The following is a 19,692-nucleotide window of genomic DNA, read 5'->3' as shown; positions in this document are numbered from 1 at the left end:
ACGCGCATGCGCGCGACAGAGTTTTTTGCGCGTGCGCCGTTGTGGCCCCAGGAGGCTGGGGTACCCGCGCGGCGCTAACGTTGCGGCTGCGCAGTTGTGGCCTGCTGGTGGGGCTCGGCGGGGCGCAGTTCTGCGCCTGCGCTGTGCTGGGGTAGGTGGGAATGAAACCCAGGCGGTAAGGGCATTGGGGCCGGCTGGCCCTGGGCGCGCCTGCGCCTTGGCATGCGGGGCGGCCGGAGGCGGGGCCGAAAGAGGGGAGGGAGGGAGGCGGGGGGTGGGAACAGGCCGCAGAAGCCCGAGCCCTGACCCACCGGCGGCTGCGGCGGCGCCGGTGAGTGACCCGTGGCCCGACTCGGTCCCCACCCTCCGCGACCCTCGCTCTCCCTGCCGTCCCCCGTAGCCTCCGCTGTCTCCTTGTGATACGGGACCCCCGTTATTTCCAGAGCTCCCCTTAATTTCTGGCAATCCCCAGAGCCCCCACAATCCTCGCAGACCCTGATCCCTAATATTTGATCGTTCCAGCTCTTCCAGTGATACAGGAGCTCCCACCTCACCATTATTCCTGGACATCCCCTCTAAGGGCCCTTCTCATATCGGTCTTACAGACGCCCCGTTGCCCCCTAGAGACCCTAGAGCGCCTCCTCTGCTCCAGATTACCCCCTTCTTGCTGCATCCCCCCTTCCGCATCTCCTTATCTTCATGCATCTAAGACCCCCCCGAGGCACCCCCATCCTCCCTCCATTTCCTATCCTCCCGTGCCCCCATTCTCTAACTCCTGCAGACACCTCCTCTCCTCGCACTTTTCCTCCTTTCCTTCCATCCCTCCAGACCCTCCCCCAATTTCTATCAACTCTTCAGCGTGGCACTTCGCGCCGCGCGAAGTCCGAGCCGAGCGCTCAGCCGGTGTCGGCTATTCTTAGGCGCTTCCGACTTACCCGGGTGCCCGTCGCCCCCGCCCGCCCCCCGCCCCCACTCCTGCCCCCGGGGACTAAGGAGCTCTCGGCCCGGCGGTCCGGACGAGGCGGCGGCGGGGGGACCCCGAGCCCCAGCCAGCCCCGTGCGCCCTTTGCCCGCAGCGCCGGCGCCCCCCATGCGCCAGACGGCAGGACGGCGGCGTCGGGGGGCGCCATGGCCTCGGCGGCGGCGGGCGAAGCGGAGGAAACCACCCGGTTGCGCAAGCCGCGCTTCTCATTCGAAGAGAACCAGATCCTGATCCGCGAGGTGCGCGCCCACTACCCGCAGCTCTACGGCGCGCAGAGCCGTCGGGTGAGCGTGGCAGAGCGGCGGCGCGTGTGGGACGGCATCGCCGCCAAGATCAACGGTATCACCAGCTGGAAACGCACGGGCCAGGAGGTGCAGAAGCGCTGGAACGACTTCAAGCGCCGCACCAAGGAGAAGCTCGCTCGCGTGCCGCACTCCACGCAGGGCGCCGGGCCCGCCGCGGAGGACGCCTTCTCCGCGGAAGAGGAGACCATTTTTGCCATCCTGGGGCCAGGTGTGGCGGCGCCGGGGGCAGGTGCTGGGGCGGAGGAGCCCCCTGCGGCCCCCTCTTCACAGCCGCCGCCCCCAAGCGCCTGCCCCCAGCGCTACGTGTTGTCGGAAGACCGCCGGGAGGACCGACGTGCAGGTGAGTGTCTTCAGAGTAGGCTGTGTGCCTGCGCTGTTGCAAGCCTTTTACATGTCTCATCAAAGCCTTGCTGCAGCCCTGTGAGGTGGATGCTGTCCTTCGCCCCCATTTTATAGCTAGGGAAACTGAAGCTTAGAAAAATGAAATGACTTGCCTCAGTTCCGATAGCTAGTAACTGTCAAGAGCCAGGAATGGAACCAGACCTAGGAGGCCTGACTCAGGTCCACACCTGGGGTCATCAGCACAGGCAGGATTTCATTAAATGCAGTGTCGAGTAGTGACTCTGGAGGCAGGCTGCCTGGGCTCCGATCACAACTTTGCCACTGAACTGTGTCATCTGAGTAAGTTACTGTACTTCAGTTGCTGCATCTGTAAAATGGAGATAAAAATAGTCTGCACCTCAAAGAGTTGCTGTGAAGATTAAATGAGCTAATATGGGTAAGTTGCTTAGTTCAGCACCTCCTCAACTCTCATTGTTAGTTCTTGATAGAATCATCAATGCGGTGAGATGCATACTATTTCACTATTTCATAAATAAAAGACTCAGACATGTTTGGTAATTTTCCCAAGGTCATGCCTTGGATAGAGGTGTGGAGAGCTGACTACAGAAACTTCCTGCTTAGCCTTGATTCTGGATTATTTCTTCTACAGCCGTTCCCTGAGCACCTGCCCCATGCTCGATGAGGTTGGGGACACATGGATGACTGAGCCAGTCTAGTAGGGGGGTGGGGAAGATGGTGATGACTTGAGGGTGCAGGGCTGGGGTAGGGGATCCCAGGGACTGTGGGAGCCCAGAGAGGGTTTCTGATTTCGGTGGGGGGGGGGGGGTCCAGGAGGGCTTCCTGGAGGAGGGGACATCAGAGCTGAGATGCAAATAGTAAGAATGAAGAAGAACTGGGAAACTATTTTTGGTAGAGGGAACAGCATGTACAATGGCTTGGAGGCAAGAAAGCTTGGCCAGTTTGGGAAACTAAAAGAAGTTGCGGGGAAAAGGGTGTAGAGTGGAAAGGTTGAAGAAAAGTAACATTTTGAGATGAGTTCAGAGAGGTCAGCAAAGGCCAGACCATACTGGGCCTTTAGGCCAAGGTGAGGAGTTTGGATTTTATCCTGACTGCTATGAGAAGCCACTGAAGAGTTTGGAGAAGGGGAGGAACATGGGCATGATCAAACAAGACAGTTCAAGATTATGTGATTCAGAGAGGTTCATTCACCCACCCAAGGTCACACAGCAAGTAAGTGACAGAGTCAGGACTCAAGCATAAGTGTGCGTCCAACCCCCAGTCCATGGCACTTAACCACTGAGCAAGATTGCCCAGCAATAACAAGAGTTAATATTGACCAGGAGTTATGAGTGTGCCAGAATTAGATTACACGTGGCTTGGAAGTCAAGGTCAGGAATTTGGACTTACTATTTTTTTTGTTTTGTTTTTTGTTTTGAGATGGAGTCTTGGGCTTGCTCTGTTGCCCAGGCTGACTCAGTGCAGTGGCGAAATCTTGGCTTGCTGCAACCTCCGCCTCCCCAGGTTCAAGTGATTCTCCTGCCTCAGCCTCCTGAGTAGCTGGGATTACAGGTGCCTGCCACCATGCCCAGGTAATTTTTGTATTTTTAGTAGAGACGGGATTTCACCATGTTGACCAGGCTGGTCTCGAACTCCCAACCTCAGGTGATCCACCCACCTCGGCCTCCCAAAGTGCTGGGATTACAGGCCTGAGCCACCACGCCCGGCCTGGACTTGCTCTTGAGGGCATTCAGGAGGCATGAAAATCTCTTAAGCAGGAAGGTGACACAATCACATGGGACCCTTGTTCTCAAACCTTGAATCAAACCTCAGTGTTTCCATCTGTGAGATGGCCCCATAGGACCAGAGCAGAGATGGCCAACTTATTTTTTCAGAAACTTGTTACCACTTCATTTACTCGTTTAGCAAATATATATTGAGAACCTCATCCAAGGCAGACACTGTGGTAGGTGCAGGGAATAATGTAGAGAAAAAGACAAAATCCCCTTCCCTTATGGAACCGACATTCTTTGTTTGTTTGTTTGTTTGTTTGAGACTGAGTTTTGCTCTTATTGCCCAGGCTAGAGTGAAATGGTGCAATCTCGGCTCACCGCAACCTCCGCCTCCCAGGTTCAAGCAATTCTCCTGCCTCATCCTCCCGAGTAGCCGAGATTACAGGCATGCGCCACCATGCCTGGCTAATTTTGTATTTTTAGTAGAGACGGGGTTTCTCCATGTTGGTCAGGCTGGTCTCGAACTCCCGACCTCAGGTGATCTGCCCGCCTTGGCCACCCAAAGTGCTGGGATTACAGGCGTGAGCCACCACACCCGACCTGGAGCTGACATTCTATGTAGTTGGAGGAAACAGACCACAAAGAAGTCCCAAAACAGACTGTATACCAGGAGGTGGTGAGAACTAAGAGGATAAATAAGTCATATTCAGAGGATGGTGAGTCATGGAAGGGGACTATACAGACAGGGTAATCAGGGAGGGCTTCTCTGAGGAGGTGAAATTCAAGTAGAGATGGGAATAGAGTAAGCCTGACAGACATCTGGGAGAAGGGCACTCCTGCTAGACTAGAGGAAACAGCACGTGCAAAAGCTCTGAGGCAGGAACACGCGTAGAGCATCCTCGATTAGAACCTTACACAAGCCTGGCCAGGCACGGTGGCTCACGCCTGTAATACTAGTTCTTTGGGAGGCTGAGGCAGGTGGCTCACCTGAGGTCGGGAGTTCGAGACCAGCCTGACCAACATGGAGAAACCCCGTCTCTACTAAAAATACAAAATTAGCCAGGCGTGGTGGCGCATGCCTGTAATCCCAGCTACTCAGGAAGGCTGAGGCAGGAGAATCACTTGAACCCGGGAGGCAGAGGTTGCAGTGAGCCATGATCGCGCCATTGCACTTCAGCCTGGGCAACAAGAGCGAAACTCAGTCTCAAAAAGAAAAAAAAAGAACCATACACAGGCCTGGCATGGTGGCTCACGCCTGAAATCCCAGCACTCTGTGTAGTACCAGCTCACACACTCATTTACAAGTAGGGAAACTGAGGGCCAGCTGCGGTGGCTCATGCCTGTAATCCCAGCACTTTGGGAGGCCAAGGCGGGCGGATCACCTGAGATTAGGAGTTCAAGACCAGTCTGGCCGACATGGCGAAACCCCGTCTCTACTAAAAAATATAAAAATTAGCTGGACGTGGTGGCACACGCCTGTAGTCCCAGCTACTCAGGAGGCTGAGGCTGGAGAATCACTTGAACCTGGGAGGTGTAGGTTGCAGTGAGTCGAGATTGTGCCACTGCACTCCAGCCTGGGTGACAGAGCGAGACTCCGTCTTAAAAAAAAAAAAAAAAAGAAAACAAGTAGGGAAACTGAGATCCAAAGTTTGCAAATAAATATGATTTTAACTTTTAAACAGTGGAAGCCAGGCACAGAGGCATGCCTGTAATCCCAGCACTTTGGGAGGCTGAGGTGGGAGGATTGCTTGATCCCAGGAGGGCAAGACCAGCCTGGGCAACAAAGTGAGACCCCATCTCTACAAAATAATCCAAAAATTAGCCAGGCATGGTGGCCGGCGCCTTGGTCCCAGCTACACATGAGGTTGAGGCATGAGGATCCCTTGAACCTGGGAGGCGGAGGTTGCAGTGAGCCATGATCGCACCACCGCACTCCAACCTGGGCAACACAGTGAGACCCTTCCTCAAAACAACCAAAAACAAACTCTTGCAGGGGCACTGCTGTGGCTCCTGTGAGCCTTGTGGGCATGAAGGCTGGGCTACTTTCTGTTCCTTTTTACTCAGTAGACTGGAAAAGCCACATTTCTGCAATTCCCACGTTCCTTATAAGGAAGATTTGTCACCCACACCCCAGGCCCACAGCCCTTGCCCAAGGAATGGTTAGGAGCATGGACTCTGGCCTGGTGTGGTGGCTCACACCTGTAATCCCAGCACTCTGGGAGGCCGAAGTACACGGATCCCTTGAGGCCAGGAGTTTGAGACCAGCCTGGCCAATGTGGTGAAACCTTGTCTCTACTAAAAATACAAAAATTAGCCAGGCATGGTGGCATATGCCTATAATTCCAGCTCCTCGGGAGGCTGAGGCAGGAGAATTGCTTGCACTGGGAGGTAGAAATTGCAGGAAACTGAGATTACGCCATTGCACTCCAGCCTGGGTGATGGAGTGAGACTCTATCTCAAAAAAAAAAAAGGCCATGGACTCTGGCCAGGAGCAGTGGCTCACACTGGTAATCCCAGCACTTTAGAAGGCCAAGGCGGGAGGATCATTTGAGGCCAGGAGTTTGAGACCAGCCTGGGCAATATAACGAGGCTGCAATCTCTATAAAACAAAAGAATGGACTCTGGGGTCAACCTGGGTTCAAATCCCTTTTCTGCATATCACTCTATGACACCTCTCTCTGAGCCTCAAATCACCTCATCTATAAAATGGAGCGATGATCATGGTAGCACCTACCCCAGAGAATGGCTGGGAAGACTAGGTGAAATCACGTAAGAGGGGAGCTTAGCCCAGGGCCTGGCAGGAGCAGGTGTCCTGTCACTGTCCGCTCTACTCATCTGTCTCCCAGCCTCCCTACCTCCTGCTGGTGGCTGGCCCAGGGAGGCTGGACTCCCAGCAGTCAGGGTAGGAGGTGGCTGATTTGTTTGCTTGCTTGTTTGTTTTTGAGACAGGTTCTTGCTGTCGCCCAAGCTGGAGTGCAGTGGTGTGATCTTGGCTCACTGCAACCTCGGCCTCCAGGGTTCAAGCGATTCTTGTGCCTCAGCCTCCCAAGTAGCTGGGATCACAGGCGTGTACCACCACACCGGCTAATTTTTGTATTTTGAGTAGAGACGGGATTTCACCGTGTTAGCCAGGCTGGTCTCAAACTCCTGACCTCAGGTGATCCGCCTGCCTGGGCCTCTCAAAGTGCTGGGATTTCCGGCTGAGCCACCGCACCCGGCCTGGATGGTTGGTTTTTTGTTTTTGTTATTTTTTTTTTCTCTATCTTCTCTCTTTCTTTGGCTGGCTGTTTTTGAGAGAAGAGCAGGGTGATCTGATTTGGCCAAGGAGCAGGAGGCCAGCTTCCCCGAGGAAGGAACATCCGAAAAAACATCCAAGCTGATGCAAGAGGCAGTGTGAGCCTGGCCCAGGGAACGACATGTGGGAAGACGGAAAGGCGGAGTTGGGGGCAAGCGCTGAGGCCCCATAGCCGTGGGAAGAGGCTGGACTTTCTCCTGTGGGTGCTGGGCACTCTGGGGCCTGGGACCCAATCAGTTCTGAGTCTCTGGAAGCCCCAGTTCTTTCCTCATTAAAGAAAAAATGTTGTGCTGGACATTGTTCTAGGCGCCGGGTAAACAGAAGGGAGCAATACAAAGCCCTGCCTGATGGAGCTGACATCAGGAGGAGGAGACAGACAGCAGACACAGAGCCATACCGTGCCAGGTGGAGATAAGTGCTGGGAGAGGAATCAGGTAGGGTTAGGGGAGAAAAAAAGAAGGGGATGGGGCCAGCCTGAGCAACATGGCAAAACCCTGTCTCTACAAAAACAAAACAAAAATTAGCCAGGCGTGGTGGTGCACACCTGTAGTCCCAGCTATAGCTACTCAGGAGGCTGAGGTGAGAGAATCGCTTGAGCCCAGGAGGCAGAGGTTGTAGTGAGCCGAGATTGCACCGCTGCACTCCAGCCTGGGCGACAGAATGAGAGTCCGTCTCAAAAAAAAGAAAAGAAGTAGGCCTGATGTGTTTGAGGATCAGCAAGGAGGCCAGCGTGGCTACAGCCAGGTAACCCAAGAGGGAGGGATGGGAGCTGAGGTCAGGAAGGCAATGGGGGCAGATCGTGCAGGGCCCTAGAGGCCTCAAGGACTTTGCTTTTACCCTGAGTGAGGTGGGAGCCACAGGACGGTTTGAGCATAGAAACAATATCTGACTTGTGTTTTTTTAAACAATTATATTGCAATATAAGGCCGGGCGCAGTGCTCACACCTGTAATCCCAGCACTTTGGGAGGCTGAGGTGGGCGGATCATGAGGTCAAGAGATCGAGACCATCTGGCCAACATGGTGAAACCCCGTCTCTACTAAAAATACAAAAATTAGCTGGGCATGGTGGTGTGCACCTATAGTCCCAGCTACTCAGGAGGCTGAGGGTGGAGAATTTCTTGAACCCTGGAGGCAGAGGTTGCAGTGAGCCGAGATCGCACCACTGCACTCCAGCCTGGGCAGCTGAATGAGACTCCGTCTCAAAAAAAAAAAGAAAAAATATATATATATATATGGCGATATAATTTCCACACTATACAATCACCTCAAAGTGTACAATTTGCTTGAGACCAGGAGTTTGAGACCAGCCTGAGGAACATAGTGAGACCTCATCTCTACGAAAAAATAAAATTAGCCTGGTGTGGGGTCGCACCTCTGTGGTCCCAGCAGCTCAGGAGGCTGAGATGGGAGGATCGCTTAAGCTGGGGAGATTAAGGATGCTGTGAGCCAAGATCTCACCCTTGCACTCCAGCCTGAATGAGAGAGCGAGACTGTGTATCAAAAAAAAATGAAAATTAAGGCCAGGCACGGTGGCTCACGCCTATAATCCCAGCACTTTGGGAGGCCAAGGCGGGTGGATCACAAGGTCAGGAGATTGAGACCATCCTGGCTAACACGGTGAAACCCCGTCTCTACTAAAAATACAAAAAATTAGCCGGGCGTGGTGGAGGGCACCTGTAGTCCCAGCTGCCCGGGAAGCTGAGGCAGGAGAATGGCGTGAATCCAGGAGACAGAGCTTGCAGTGAGCCGAGATTACACCACTGCACTCCAGCCTGTGCGACACAGCGAGACTCAAAAATATAAAAAATAAATAAAAATTAAAAATAAAGTGTACAGGATCAGGCGCAGTGGCTTATGCCTGTAATCTCAGCACTTTGGGAGGCTGAGGTAGGCAGATCACGAGGTCAGGAGATTGAGACCATCCTGGCTAACACAGTGAAACCCCGTCTCTACTAAAAATACAAAAAATTAGCCGGGCGTGGTGGGGGGCGCCTGTAGTCCCAGCTACTCAGGAGGCGGAGCTTGCAGTGAGCTGAGATCACGCCACTGCACTCCAGCCTGGGCGACAGAGTGAGACTCCCATCTCAAAAAAAAAAAAAAAAAAAAGTAAAATAAAATACAGCATACAATTCAATGACTTTTAGTATATTCAGAGTTATGCAACCATCACCACGATCAATTTTAGAACATTTTCATCACTCCAGAAAGAAACCCTGCACCTCTTAGCCATCCCCAATCTCCCATCTTCCCTGTCTTCCCCCAGCCCCCGGCAGCCACTCATCTACTTTCTGTTTCTACAGATTTGCCTTTTTTTTTTTTTTTTTTTGAGACGGAGTTTCGCTCTTGTTGCCCAGGCTGGAGTGCAATGATGCAATCTCAGCTCACCGCAACTTCTGCCTCCTGGGTTCAAGTGATTCTCCGGCCTCAGCCTCCTGAGTAGCTAGGATTACAGGCATGCACCACCATGCCCAGCTAACTTTGTATTTTTCGTAGAGACAGGATTTCTCCATGTTGGTCAGGCTGGTCTCAAACTCCCGACATCAGGTGATTTGCCCACCTCAGATCCCAAAGTGCTGGGATTACAGGCGTGAGCCACCACACCCGGCCTATTTTTATTTTTGAGACAGAGTCTCGCTCTGTTGCCCAAGCTGGAGTGCAATGGCGCGATCATGGCTCACTGCAACCTCCGCCTCCCGGGTTCAAGCGATTCTCCTGCCTCAGCCTCCCCAGTAGCTGGGATTACAGGCATATGCCACCATGCCCGGCTAATTTTTTGTATTTTTAGTAGAGATAGGGTTTCACCATGTTGACCAGGCTGGTCTTGAAGTCCTGACCTCAGGTGATCCACCCGCCTCGGCCTCCCAAAGTGCTGGGATTATAGGCATGAGCCACCACCCGCGGCCAAATTTGCCTATTTTGGACATTTCATATAAATGGCCCCTGTGATCTGTGGTTCTTTGTGACTAGCTTGTTTCCCGTAGCCTAACTGACTTGTATTTTAGTTGGACCCCTCAGGCTGCTGGTGGAAAAAGATACTGTCAGGGACGGGTGGAAGCAGAGAGCCCTCAGGGAGGCGATGACTGCAGTGGTCCTGGTGGGAGATGCTGGTGGTTGGACCAGGGTGGGGGACCAGGGAGAAAGAAGTTGTATGTATTTAATTTGAAGGCAGAGACGATAGCTTCTGTATGCGGATGGTGTCTTAGTAAACAAAACAGTGAAGGTGTTTAACCTGAGCAGCTGGGAGGATGGAGCTGCATCAGCTGAGATGGGGGTGGCTGAGGAAGGAGCAGGTTGGGGGAGGATCAGAAGCCCAGCTCCGAGCAAGTGAGTTTGGGGCATTTTTCGACAATTGAGAGTACACAGCTGGAGACAGGAGTCTGGAGCCCAGGCGAGAGGTTCAGGCTGAGCCCAGGAAGCTGGGAGCCCCTGTATGCAAACTGTTCAAGCCCATGAGCATGAATGAGACCCCAGGTGAGTACAGACTGAGGAAACCTACCAGGCTGGGGGCTGAACTGGAAAATCCTGCTGTCCTGTTTGGAGAGAGTCTCAGGGAAGTGTCCACCAGTGCCCAGCCACCCCAGCTCTCTCCCAGACCTCTCTCTCACTTCCTCAGGATCCAGCAGTGTGGTGCAGTATCCATATAGTTCAGAACCTCGTCAAATGTTGGCCCTTGTCCAGGCACAGTGGCTCACACCTGTAATCCCAGAACTTTGGGAGGCCGAGGTGGGTGGATTGCTTGAGGTCAGGAGTTTGAGACCAACCTGGCCAACATGGCAAAACCCCATCTCTACTAAAAATACAAAAATTTAGCCAGGCGGGGTGGCGCCTGCCTGTAATCCCAGCTACTCAGGAGGCTGAGGCAGGATAATCGTTTGAAGCCGGAAGACAGAGGTTGCAGTGAGCCGAGATCGTGCCACTGCACTCCAGCCTAGGCTACAAAGTGAGACTTTGTCTCAAAAAAAATTAAAAAAATAAAAAAACTGTTGGCTCTTACTGTGAGTGAGATGGGAGCTGCCTGGCCCAGCAAGGGACTTCCAGGACCTGTTTCCACTAAAGCTGGCAGGACTTTTTCTCCTCTGGGTACAAAGACTGGCCTGCCATGGAGCTTCTCTTCCAAGGCATGATCTGACTTAGGTTTTAAAGGGATCATTCTGGGGCCAGGCGCGGTGGCTCACACCTGTAATCCCAGCACTTTGGGAGGCCAAGGCGGGCGGATCGCCTGAGGTCAGGAGTCCGAGACCAGCCTGGCCAACATGGTGAAACCCTGTCTCTATTAAAAATACAAAAAGTAGCCGGGTGTGGTGGCGGGCACCTGAAATCCCAGCTACTCGGGAGGCTGAGGCAGGATAATCGCTTGAACCCAGGAGGTGGAAGGTGCAGTGAGCCAAGATTGCACCACTGCACTACAGCCTGGGTGACAGACCAAGACTGTCTTGGGGCTGGGGGGCCGGGGGTGAGAAGGATAGTTCTGGGTTCGGGTAGTGGGGAGGTGAGGGAAGGAGGGGGAAAGGGGAAATCAAGGCAGCATCGAGGGTCACTCACCCCTTACCTGTATTTCTCTCTACAGATACATCAGCCCACAGCAAGGGGGGCTCCAGCAGCCCGGAGCCATGGGCCCGGCCCTCCTGCACTCCCCAGGAAGGGGGCTGCCCACGGCCCAAGGAGCGTGAGTCCCCACCCCCTTCGGCCCTGCAGCCGGTCCAGCTGCCTCGCCTGGCCTTGTCTCCACCACCCCCAGCCCCTCCACTGCCACCCCCACCGCCACTGGCCCAAGTGGCACCCTCACCCCCTAGCCCCCCACCCCCTCCTCGGCCTCCACCCACGCTCTCGGCCTCAGACCCCTCCCTGGACTTCCTGCGGGCCCAGCAGGAGACTGCCAACGCCATCCGGGAGCTGGCCGGCACCCTTCGACAGGGACTGGCCAAACTGAGCGAGGCCCTCAGCGCTCTGCTGCCCCTTCTGCCAGGAACCCCAGTTGACTCCCTGCCTCCACCTCTGCCCCCACCCCCACCCCCACCGCCACCTCCCAGGCCTGTCCTGCCCCCACCAGCCCCCAAGGTGGAGATCACCCCAGAGCCCGTGTCCGTGGTGGCTGCTGTGGTGGACGGGGCAGTGGTGGCAGCCAGGGGAGTGATCATTGCCCCAAGGAGTGAGGAGGGGGCACCCCGGCCACCCCCAGCCCCGCTCCCTCCGCACGACTCCCCCCCACACAAGCGGAGAAAAGGTTTCCCTACACGGAAAAGGCGCGGCCGATGGAAATCTCCGTGAAATCTACTATCTATGATCCTGCCTGCAACCCCTCTCCCCAGCTTGGTGCAGTCGAGGGGGGTGATGCTCTCTGCCCATCCCAGCTGCACCCTAGCTCCCTGCTCCAGGGATGTGAGCACCCACTCCCTGTGCTAGTTAGTGCCTGATTCTCTGGGGGGGGGCCTCAGTAATGGGCCCCCCCAACCCCTTTCTCTGGTACAGTGCTGTCTGCCTGGCTGCCTCCCTTAACCCTGACTTCTAAGCCATCAATTTCATGTTATTTATTATTGCCCTATGTGGGGTGGGGAGGGAACCTCTCGGGTCTGCACATCTCCCCTTCCCTAACAGTTCCTGTTCTTGACTTGAAGAGAATTGACCCGTGGGGGACTCCCCACCTCCCCAACCCAGACTTTGGAGCGGGTGGGAGTTGTAAGACAAATCAAAATATGGATGACAAAGAGGATATAGCCGTGTATACCCCAGGGAGAGGAGGCGCCGAGTTCTGATGGGAGAGGTACAGGTTGGGTTCTCTGCCTACCACTGCTGTCTCTGACTTCCAGAGCTCAACCCCCTCCTTTCTCCCAGTGGTGACAAGATATCAATAAACTTATTTTTAATACAATTACTTGAGGCTCTGTCTGAGGCAGGCCTGGGGGACCAGCACCTACACCTGCCCCGCCCCCTCCACAGGCAGGCAATTGGGAGGCTGGAGGTTTTCCAGCTTTTTTTTTTTTTTTTAATTCTTAAAGCCATCAAGTCTTGTGTTTACATGAAATCTGATTCCTACTCATCCTTTAGATACCAGTCTAAATGTCACCTCCAGGAGAAAGTCCTAGATTCCTTCCCCAAGGCTAACATGGGTTTGCCTCTTAGAGTCTCTTTCAGTGTCCTGTGGTTCTTTTTCTTTTTCTTTTCCTTTCTTTTCTTTTCTTTCTGTTTTTTTGAGATAGGATCTCACTCTGTTGCCCCAGCTGGCGTGCAGTGGCATGATCACAACTCACTGTAGCCTCGACCTCCCAGGCTGAAGCAATCCTTCTGCCTCAGCCTCCCAAGTAGCTGGGACCACAGGCATGTGCCACCATGCTCAGCTAATTGTTTTATTTTTCTAGAGATGGGGTTTTCTATGATGTCCAGGCTGATCTGGAACTCATGGGCTCAGGCAGTCCTCCCACCTCGGCCTCCCAAAGTGCTAGGATTACAAGCATGAGCCACCACACACAGCTGGGTTCTTTTTCATAGTGACTCTAAATGAACACAGGCCTTTATCTATTTAAGGCACACTTGCCCATAATGTCATGAAGGCAGGAACTGGTTCTTTTACTCTGCTGCAGGGCCAGGTAACAAAGTAGATAATCACCACCACTCTGGAGTCAGACGTGGCTCAAGTACTGGTGCTGCCCTGGCCAACTGTGTAACCATTGGCTTCCAGTGTCCTCATCTGTAGAATGGACATAAAGATGTCAGAGTCTTTCTTCCTATAATTAGATTATACTTTTCTTCTTTTTTTCTTTTTTTGAGGTAGAGTCTCCCTCTGTCGCCCAGGCTGGAGTGCAGTGGCACGGTCTTGGCTCACTGCAACTTCTGCCTCTCGGGTTCAAGTGATTCTTCTGCCTCAGCCTCCCAAGTAGCCGGGACTACAGGCGTGTGCCACTACACCTGGCCAATTTTTGTATTTTTACTTATTTAGTTAGTTTTTTGTTTTTTTGTTGTTGTTTTTTGTTTTTTTTTGAGACGGAGTCTTGCATCTGTCCCCCAGGCTGGAGGTGCAGTGGTGTGAACTCGTCTCCTGGGTTCATGGAATTCTCCTGCCTCAGCCTCCTGAGTAGCTGGGATTACAGGTGTGCACCACCACACCTGGCTAATTTTTGTATTTTTTAGTAGAGATGGGGGTTTCACTGTGTTGGCCAGGCTGATCTCGAACCCCTGACCTCAAGTGATAGGGCTCCCAAAGTACTGGGATTATAGATGTGAGCCACTGCCACTGCCCAGCCTAATGTTTTTTTAATTTTTTTTTTTTTTTTTTTTTTTTTTGAGATGGAGTCTCACTCTGTCGCCCAGGCTGGAGTGCAGTGGCTCGATCTTGGCTCACTGCAAGCTCCACCTTCTGGGTTCACGCCATTCTCCTGCCTCAGCCTCCCGAGTAGCTGGGACTACAGGTGCCCACCACCACACCTGGCTAATTTTTTGTATTTTTAGTAGAGACGGGGTTTCACCATGTTAGCCAGGATGGTCTCAATCTCCTGACTTCGTGATCTGCCTGCCTCGGCCTCCCAAAGTGCTGGGATTACAGGCGTGAGCCACCGCGCCCGGCCCCCTAATTTTTTAATTTTTAGTAGAGACGAGGTTTCACCATGTTGGCCAGTCTGGCCTCAAACTTCTGACCTCAAGTGATCTGCCCTCCTCGGCCTCCCAAAGTGCTGGAATTACAGGCATGAGCCACTATGGCCAGGAAAGCTTTTCCTGACACACATTCCCCACCGCAGTCATCACAAATTTTAGTTCATCATTTGAGTAAATTTACTATCTGCCTCCATCACCAGGCTGGGGCTTCTCAGGGGCAAGGCCTAAAGCCTGTCTCAGTCACTGCTATGTCCCCAGCATTGCCCAGCATGGAAGAGGGGTTGAATATTTGAATAACTGTCCAGCTTAAAAACAACTTCCATTTGTGGCACTTATTTTCTGTGCCAGGCACCAAGCTAAGCATTTATATGCATGTTTGCATTCAATCTGAAGGTACTCAAATAAAAGGAGACTGGAGGGGGTCTCCATTTTTTCCAAGAAGTTTAGAAACTGGCCCAAGGCCACAGCTGGTCAGAGGCCAATCCAGTCCACCTGAAGGCTGAATCTGGCCAGAAGCCTTAACTCCCATTAGTGTTTCGTAAATAATAGCCCAAAGGCAACTTTAAGTGACATATTAATGTCCTCTTGAATGAGTCGATAGTTTTCACTAATTTTTTTTTAAGGTAACCACAGTACATGAAACCCATGATTTTGAACGTATTACCTAGGATGAGGCAAAAATAGATAAATCTTTTTATTTATTTTTTTGAGACAGGATCTTGCTCTGTTGCCCAGGCTGGAGTGCAGTGACGCAATCATGGCTCATTTTAGCCTGTTATCTCCAGGCTCAAGCAGTCCTCCCACTTCAGCCTGATAAATCTTTTTTTTTAAGGGAGAAAAGTGTTCAAATACAGGTAGTAGACAAAATTGTGAAACCATTTTAAAATTGTGAGGTCTGGGTTAACAGAATCAGAGCTGCTGCGGTTCCAGTGGGACGGGAGGAGAAGGGACGAGCAGCCCCTCACTAGACAAAACCAGGGCCGACTGGTACGTCATTCAAATATTTTTGAGCACCTAACACGCACCCAGGCCTAGAGAAAGGGGCTGTTGTGGGTTAGAACCTGGAGACCCGCCTCCGCCCTTCCCCAAAGACAGCCTCGTCCAGTTCCCAATGCCTGGGAAAGAAGAAGGGTCCTCACAGCCTGATTGGGCCTTCCAGGTAGTGAGCGCTCAAGGTTGGGGAAAGGTTGGTCTGGTGTTTGCCCTTCCCCAGCAACTCCCTTCTCTTGCCCGTCACTTCTTAACCCCTTACTCTTCCCTCAAATTGGGGAGCAACAGAGGATAAGGGTCCCCCAAACGCCACGCTCCGAATGCACGTAAAGAGCCCCCAGAAAAGTGGGGGGGGGGGGGTAGCCGGGAAAGTAGCGTGAATCTGGAAGGCCTCCCCCAACCTCCCAGAGGGCGGAAGTGCGTCACTATGTCCGACCCGCAGTGCATTTTGGGAATTGTAGTGAAGCGGGTGGGGGACGCCGAGCCCCCGATGGTGTAACCCTTTAGAGACCAGAGCGCGCCGGCAGAGCTGGGACAGGATTAGAGGGCGGCCAGTCGCCCCACTCTTTTAGCAGAGAAACAACTGAGACAAGGCGCTGGGTCGGAAGCCCTTAGTCCTCTCCCTTCTCTGGCTGTGGCGGGCCCCAGAAGCATATATCTAGGATTCCGGGGGGAGGACGAAGTGCCAAGTGGCCACCCCCACCCCCACCTAGTTGCCAGCTTCCCGTCCCTGCTCTGAAGCCAATCAGGGCTTCTCCGCCCCGCCCCAGAAGCTGCTACTTTCCTAATCCGTCATTGGCCCACCTTTGCTGGGCGGGGAAACTGAGGTTCAGAGAGGGCATTTTGCCTAAAGCTGCACAGCAAATCCGAGCAGAAGTTGGAAGCCCGGAAGCCTGTCCACCCACCCCCACAATTTCTGAATCCGGAGTGGCTCTGATCATTCGTATTGCATCCTCGCCTCCCACCTTTGTGTCCCAGCATCTTGCGGCGCGCTGAACTCCGGCCCCACGGAGAGGGTTGTAAGGTTTGCGCGGGGAGAGGCGACGACCCCCTAGCCCGCGTCTGCCCGCCGTTCCCTTTAAGAGCCGGCCCCGGCGGGACTACGTTTCCCAGAAGGCTTTGCAGGCGTGTTATGTAACTTTCCCTGCGAAGCGGCCTCTGGGGCAGAAGAAGGAGGTGGAGGCGGCGGCGGCCGTTGCAGCGGCGGCGGCGAGAGCGGCGGGAGCCCGAGGCGGCGGCGCTCGCGGCCCATCGTGGGGCCCGAGCTGTGCGCCTCGGCTCGGAGCCCGGACCGGGCGGGGGCGCCGACGTGCCTCAGCCTGCCTTCGCGAGGGAGGCGGGAGTGAGCAGAAAGGCTTAGGGCCCAGGGGGCGGGGAAGGGGGGCCGGGCCTGGATCCGGCGGGGAGGCCGAGCCGGAGGCCGGACCGTGGCTCGCGCTGTCCCCGGGACGCGGATCGAACGTTGGCGGCGCGGATCGCACGTCGGCGGCCGGTGGAACGCGGGAGCTGGGCGGCGCGCGGACTGGGGCCATGGCGTCTGTGCAGGCGTCCCGCCGCCAGTGGTGCTACCTGTGCGACCTGCCCAAGATGCCGTGGGCCATGGTGTGGGACTTCAGCGAGGCCGTGTGTCGCGGCTGCGTGAACTTCGAGGGCGCGGACCGCATCGAACTGCTCATCGATGCCGCCCGCCAGCTCAAGCGCAGCCACGTGCTCCCCGAGGGCCGCTCGCCCGGGCCCCCGGCCCTTAAGCACCCGGCCACCAAGGACCTGGCGGCGGCAGCCGCACAGGGGCCCCAGCTGCCGCCCCCGCAGGCCCAGCCCCAGCCGTCAGGGACCGGCGGCGGCGTGTCGGGCCAGGACCGCTATGACAGGGCCACATCATCAGGCCGCCTCCCCCTGCCCTCGCCCGCCCTGGAGTACACTCTGGGGTCCCGCCTGGCCAATGGGCTGGGCCGTGAGGAGGCCGTGGCTGAGGGGGCGCGAAGGGCCTTGCTTGGCTCCATGCCTGGCTTGATGCCCCCTGGGCTGCTGGCAGCTGCAGTGTCTGGCCTGGGAAGCCGAGGCCTGACGCTGGCACCCGGCTTGAGTCCTGCCCGTCCCCTCTTCGGCTCCGATTTCGAGAAAGAGAAGCAGCAGAGGAATGCGGACTGTCTGGCAGAACTGAACGAGGCCATGCGAGGCCGGGCAGAGGAATGGCACGGGCGCCCCAAAGCAGTGCGGGAACAGCTACTGGCGCTGTCCGCCTGCGCCCCGTTCAATGTGCGCTTCAAGAAGGATCACGGGCTGGTGGGGCGAGTGTTCGCCTTCGATGCTGCTGCCCGTCCTCCGGGATACGAGTTCGAGCTGAAGCTCTTCACCGAATACCCCTGTGGTTCCGGCAATGTGTACGCCGGCGTCCTGGCAGTGGCTCGCCAGATGTTCCACGATGCTCTGCGGGAGCCGGGCAAGGCACTGGCTTCTTCGGGCTTCAAGTACCTCGAATATGAACGCCGGCATGGATCAGGAGAATGGCGGCAGCTGGGCGAGCTGCTTACCGACGGCGTCCGCAGCTTCCGCGAGCCAGCTCCCGCGGAGGCCCTGCCCCAGCAGTACCCAGAGCCGGCCCCTGCGGCTCTCTGTGGCCCACCCCCGCGAGCCCCATCCCGGAACCTGGCGCCCACGCCGCGCCGTCGCAAGGCATCCCCCGAGCCGGAGGGCGAGGCGGCTGGGAAGATGACCACCGAAGAGCAGCAGCAACGGCACTGGGTGGCACCCGGCGGCCCGTACTCCGCTGAGACCCCTGGTGTGCCCTCGCCCATTGCCGCCCTGAAGAATGTGGCCGAAGCCCTGGGCCACTCACCCAAGGACCCTGGCGGAGGCGGGGGGCCTGTGCGTGCAGGGGGCGCCAGCCCTGCAGCCTCCTCCACGGCCCAGCCGCCAACCCAGCATCGCCTTGTGGCCCGCAACGGCGAAGCAGAAGTCAGTCCCACAGCGGGGGCCGAAGCCGTCAGCGGGGGTGGCAGCGGCACTGGGGCGACCCCTGGGGCCCCCCTGTGCTGTACCCTGTGCAGGGAGCGGCTGGAAGACACCCACTTCGTCCAGTGCCCCTCGGTTCCCGGACACAAGTTCTGCTTTCCCTGCTCCCGGGAGTTCATCAAGGCGCAGGGCCCGGCCGGGGAGGTGTACTGCCCGAGCGGAGACAAGTGCCCGCTGGTCGGCTCCTCCGTGCCCTGGGCCTTCATGCAGGGCGAGATCGCCACCATCCTTGCTGGAGACATCAAAGTTAAGAAAGAACGGGACCCCTAGGCTACCACTGCCTCCAGGCTACTGCCCTCTGCCCCTTTGCCACCCACCGCTGCCGCGGATAAATTATTCCCTCCCCGACCCAGCCCAGTGCCACCTCTATCTGTGTACATATTCCCTTCTTCCACCCAGATGGGTCCCCTGGGGTAGATGCATTGTGGGTGGGGGGAGAAAGCTTGTGGCTCCTGTCCGAGGGGGTGTTTGGGGTCCCTTGGCCCCTCCAGTTTCCCTCTGTCCTCCTTGGCTTGGCTTTGCTGCTGCTTGTAGTTGGGGGAGAGGTGCCCCCCTCCTCCTTGAGAAGGGACCTCCTGAAAACTCGCTCTTTATAAACGAGGCAAAAGCATTTAATTCCCACCCCCCCACCCCCCGCTCCCTTCTGCTCCTTCAATAAACCGAAAGATGGGTTTTTTTTTTTCCTTCTTGGTCCCTTAGTTGTGTGAGATGCTGCGCCCCCTTTGGGACTGAACTGGTCCTGCGAGGGCGAGGACGTTGCGCGGTAGCCTCCAGGTGGCGCCCTGCACCCAGGCGGTCCCGCCGGCCGACCTTCAACAAGTGCGACCCACTGGTCACGTTTCAGCCATCGGCCCGTTTTCCAGATGAAAGAACTGAGGCTCAGAGAGGGGATGGCTCCTGCAGGGGAGCCACAGACAGGCTTGGGAGTAGATTACCCTTCTGTAGCTGACCCATCCCCTATCTCTACCTGGAAGGTGGAGGACTCACCGCCTACGTGGGGAGGGGAAAGAGGCAGCGGGAGGCTTCCTAGAAGACACGGGCAGTGGGTTCTTGCCGGGTAGAAGGGAGAATTTAGGGTAGACTGCTAGAGGGACTGCCCGAGGAAAGAGGAAATTTACCTCCACGGGGTAAACTAACAGGATGCCTAGAAAAAACTTGGCTACTTCTTGCCTCTGGCGGTGCCCCAGAGGCAGACGTTTGGGAAGCCCCAGCTGGACTCCTCACCCTCGTCTTGGGAGACAAGCCCCTTTGGCGGCCACCCTAGAGAGCAGAGTGAAAGGCACTCGCCCCGCGGCTGCTTCTGATGTGCGCGGCCTTGTCCCACACCTGTCCGGGTGGCTGATCATTAACCAGGACTTCCTGCTCGCTGGCGTCACGGGGCGGGGCCTGAGCGGGCTGCGGCAAAGCAGGGGTTAAGGGGAGGGGGCGGCCCCAAGAGCCCAGCC

At 55.7% G+C, this 19,692-nt stretch overlaps 2 protein-coding genes across 4 annotated transcripts; both read left to right on the top strand.

Moving 5' to 3' along the window:
* The first annotated feature begins 127 nt into the window (after positions 1 to 127).
* Positions 128 to 12,524, top strand: MYPOP (Myb related transcription factor, partner of profilin). Of its 3 annotated transcripts, XM_055369778.2 has the most exons (4): positions 163 to 331; positions 1,077 to 1,627; positions 10,269 to 10,378; positions 11,223 to 11,726. In XM_055369778.2, exons 2-4 carry the CDS (start codon positions 1,129 to 1,131, stop codon positions 11,583 to 11,585), a joined length of 972 nt encoding a protein of 323 aa, XP_055225753.1. In that variant the 5' UTR covers positions 163 to 331; positions 1,077 to 1,128; the 3' UTR covers positions 11,586 to 11,726. The 3 variants fall into 3 exon arrangements, with proteins under 3 accessions (XP_055225752.1, XP_055225753.1, XP_004061050.2); XM_055369777.2 differs by lacking the exons at positions 163 to 331; positions 10,269 to 10,378 and adding an exon at positions 128 to 151 and having other exon boundaries at positions 11,223 to 12,524; XM_004061002.4 differs by lacking the exon at positions 10,269 to 10,378 and having other exon boundaries at positions 166 to 331; positions 11,223 to 12,524.
* A 3,473-nt stretch (positions 12,525 to 15,997) lies between these two features.
* IRF2BP1 (interferon regulatory factor 2 binding protein 1) lies at positions 15,998 to 18,930 on the top strand. Its single transcript, XM_004061001.5, has one exon. The coding sequence runs from the start codon at positions 16,763 to 16,765 to the stop codon at positions 18,515 to 18,517; it is 1,755 nt and encodes a 584-aa protein (XP_004061049.1). The 5' UTR covers positions 15,998 to 16,762; the 3' UTR covers positions 18,518 to 18,930.
* The last annotated feature ends 762 nt before the right edge of the window (positions 18,931 to 19,692 follow it).

This window comes from Gorilla gorilla, chromosome 20 (assembly GCF_029281585.2).
Source record: "Gorilla gorilla gorilla isolate KB3781 chromosome 20, NHGRI_mGorGor1-v2.1_pri, whole genome shotgun sequence".
In the NCBI taxonomy this organism is placed as follows: Eukaryota; Metazoa; Chordata; class Mammalia; order Primates; family Hominidae; genus Gorilla; species Gorilla gorilla.
This window is presented reverse-complemented; position numbering and strand designations above follow the sequence as displayed.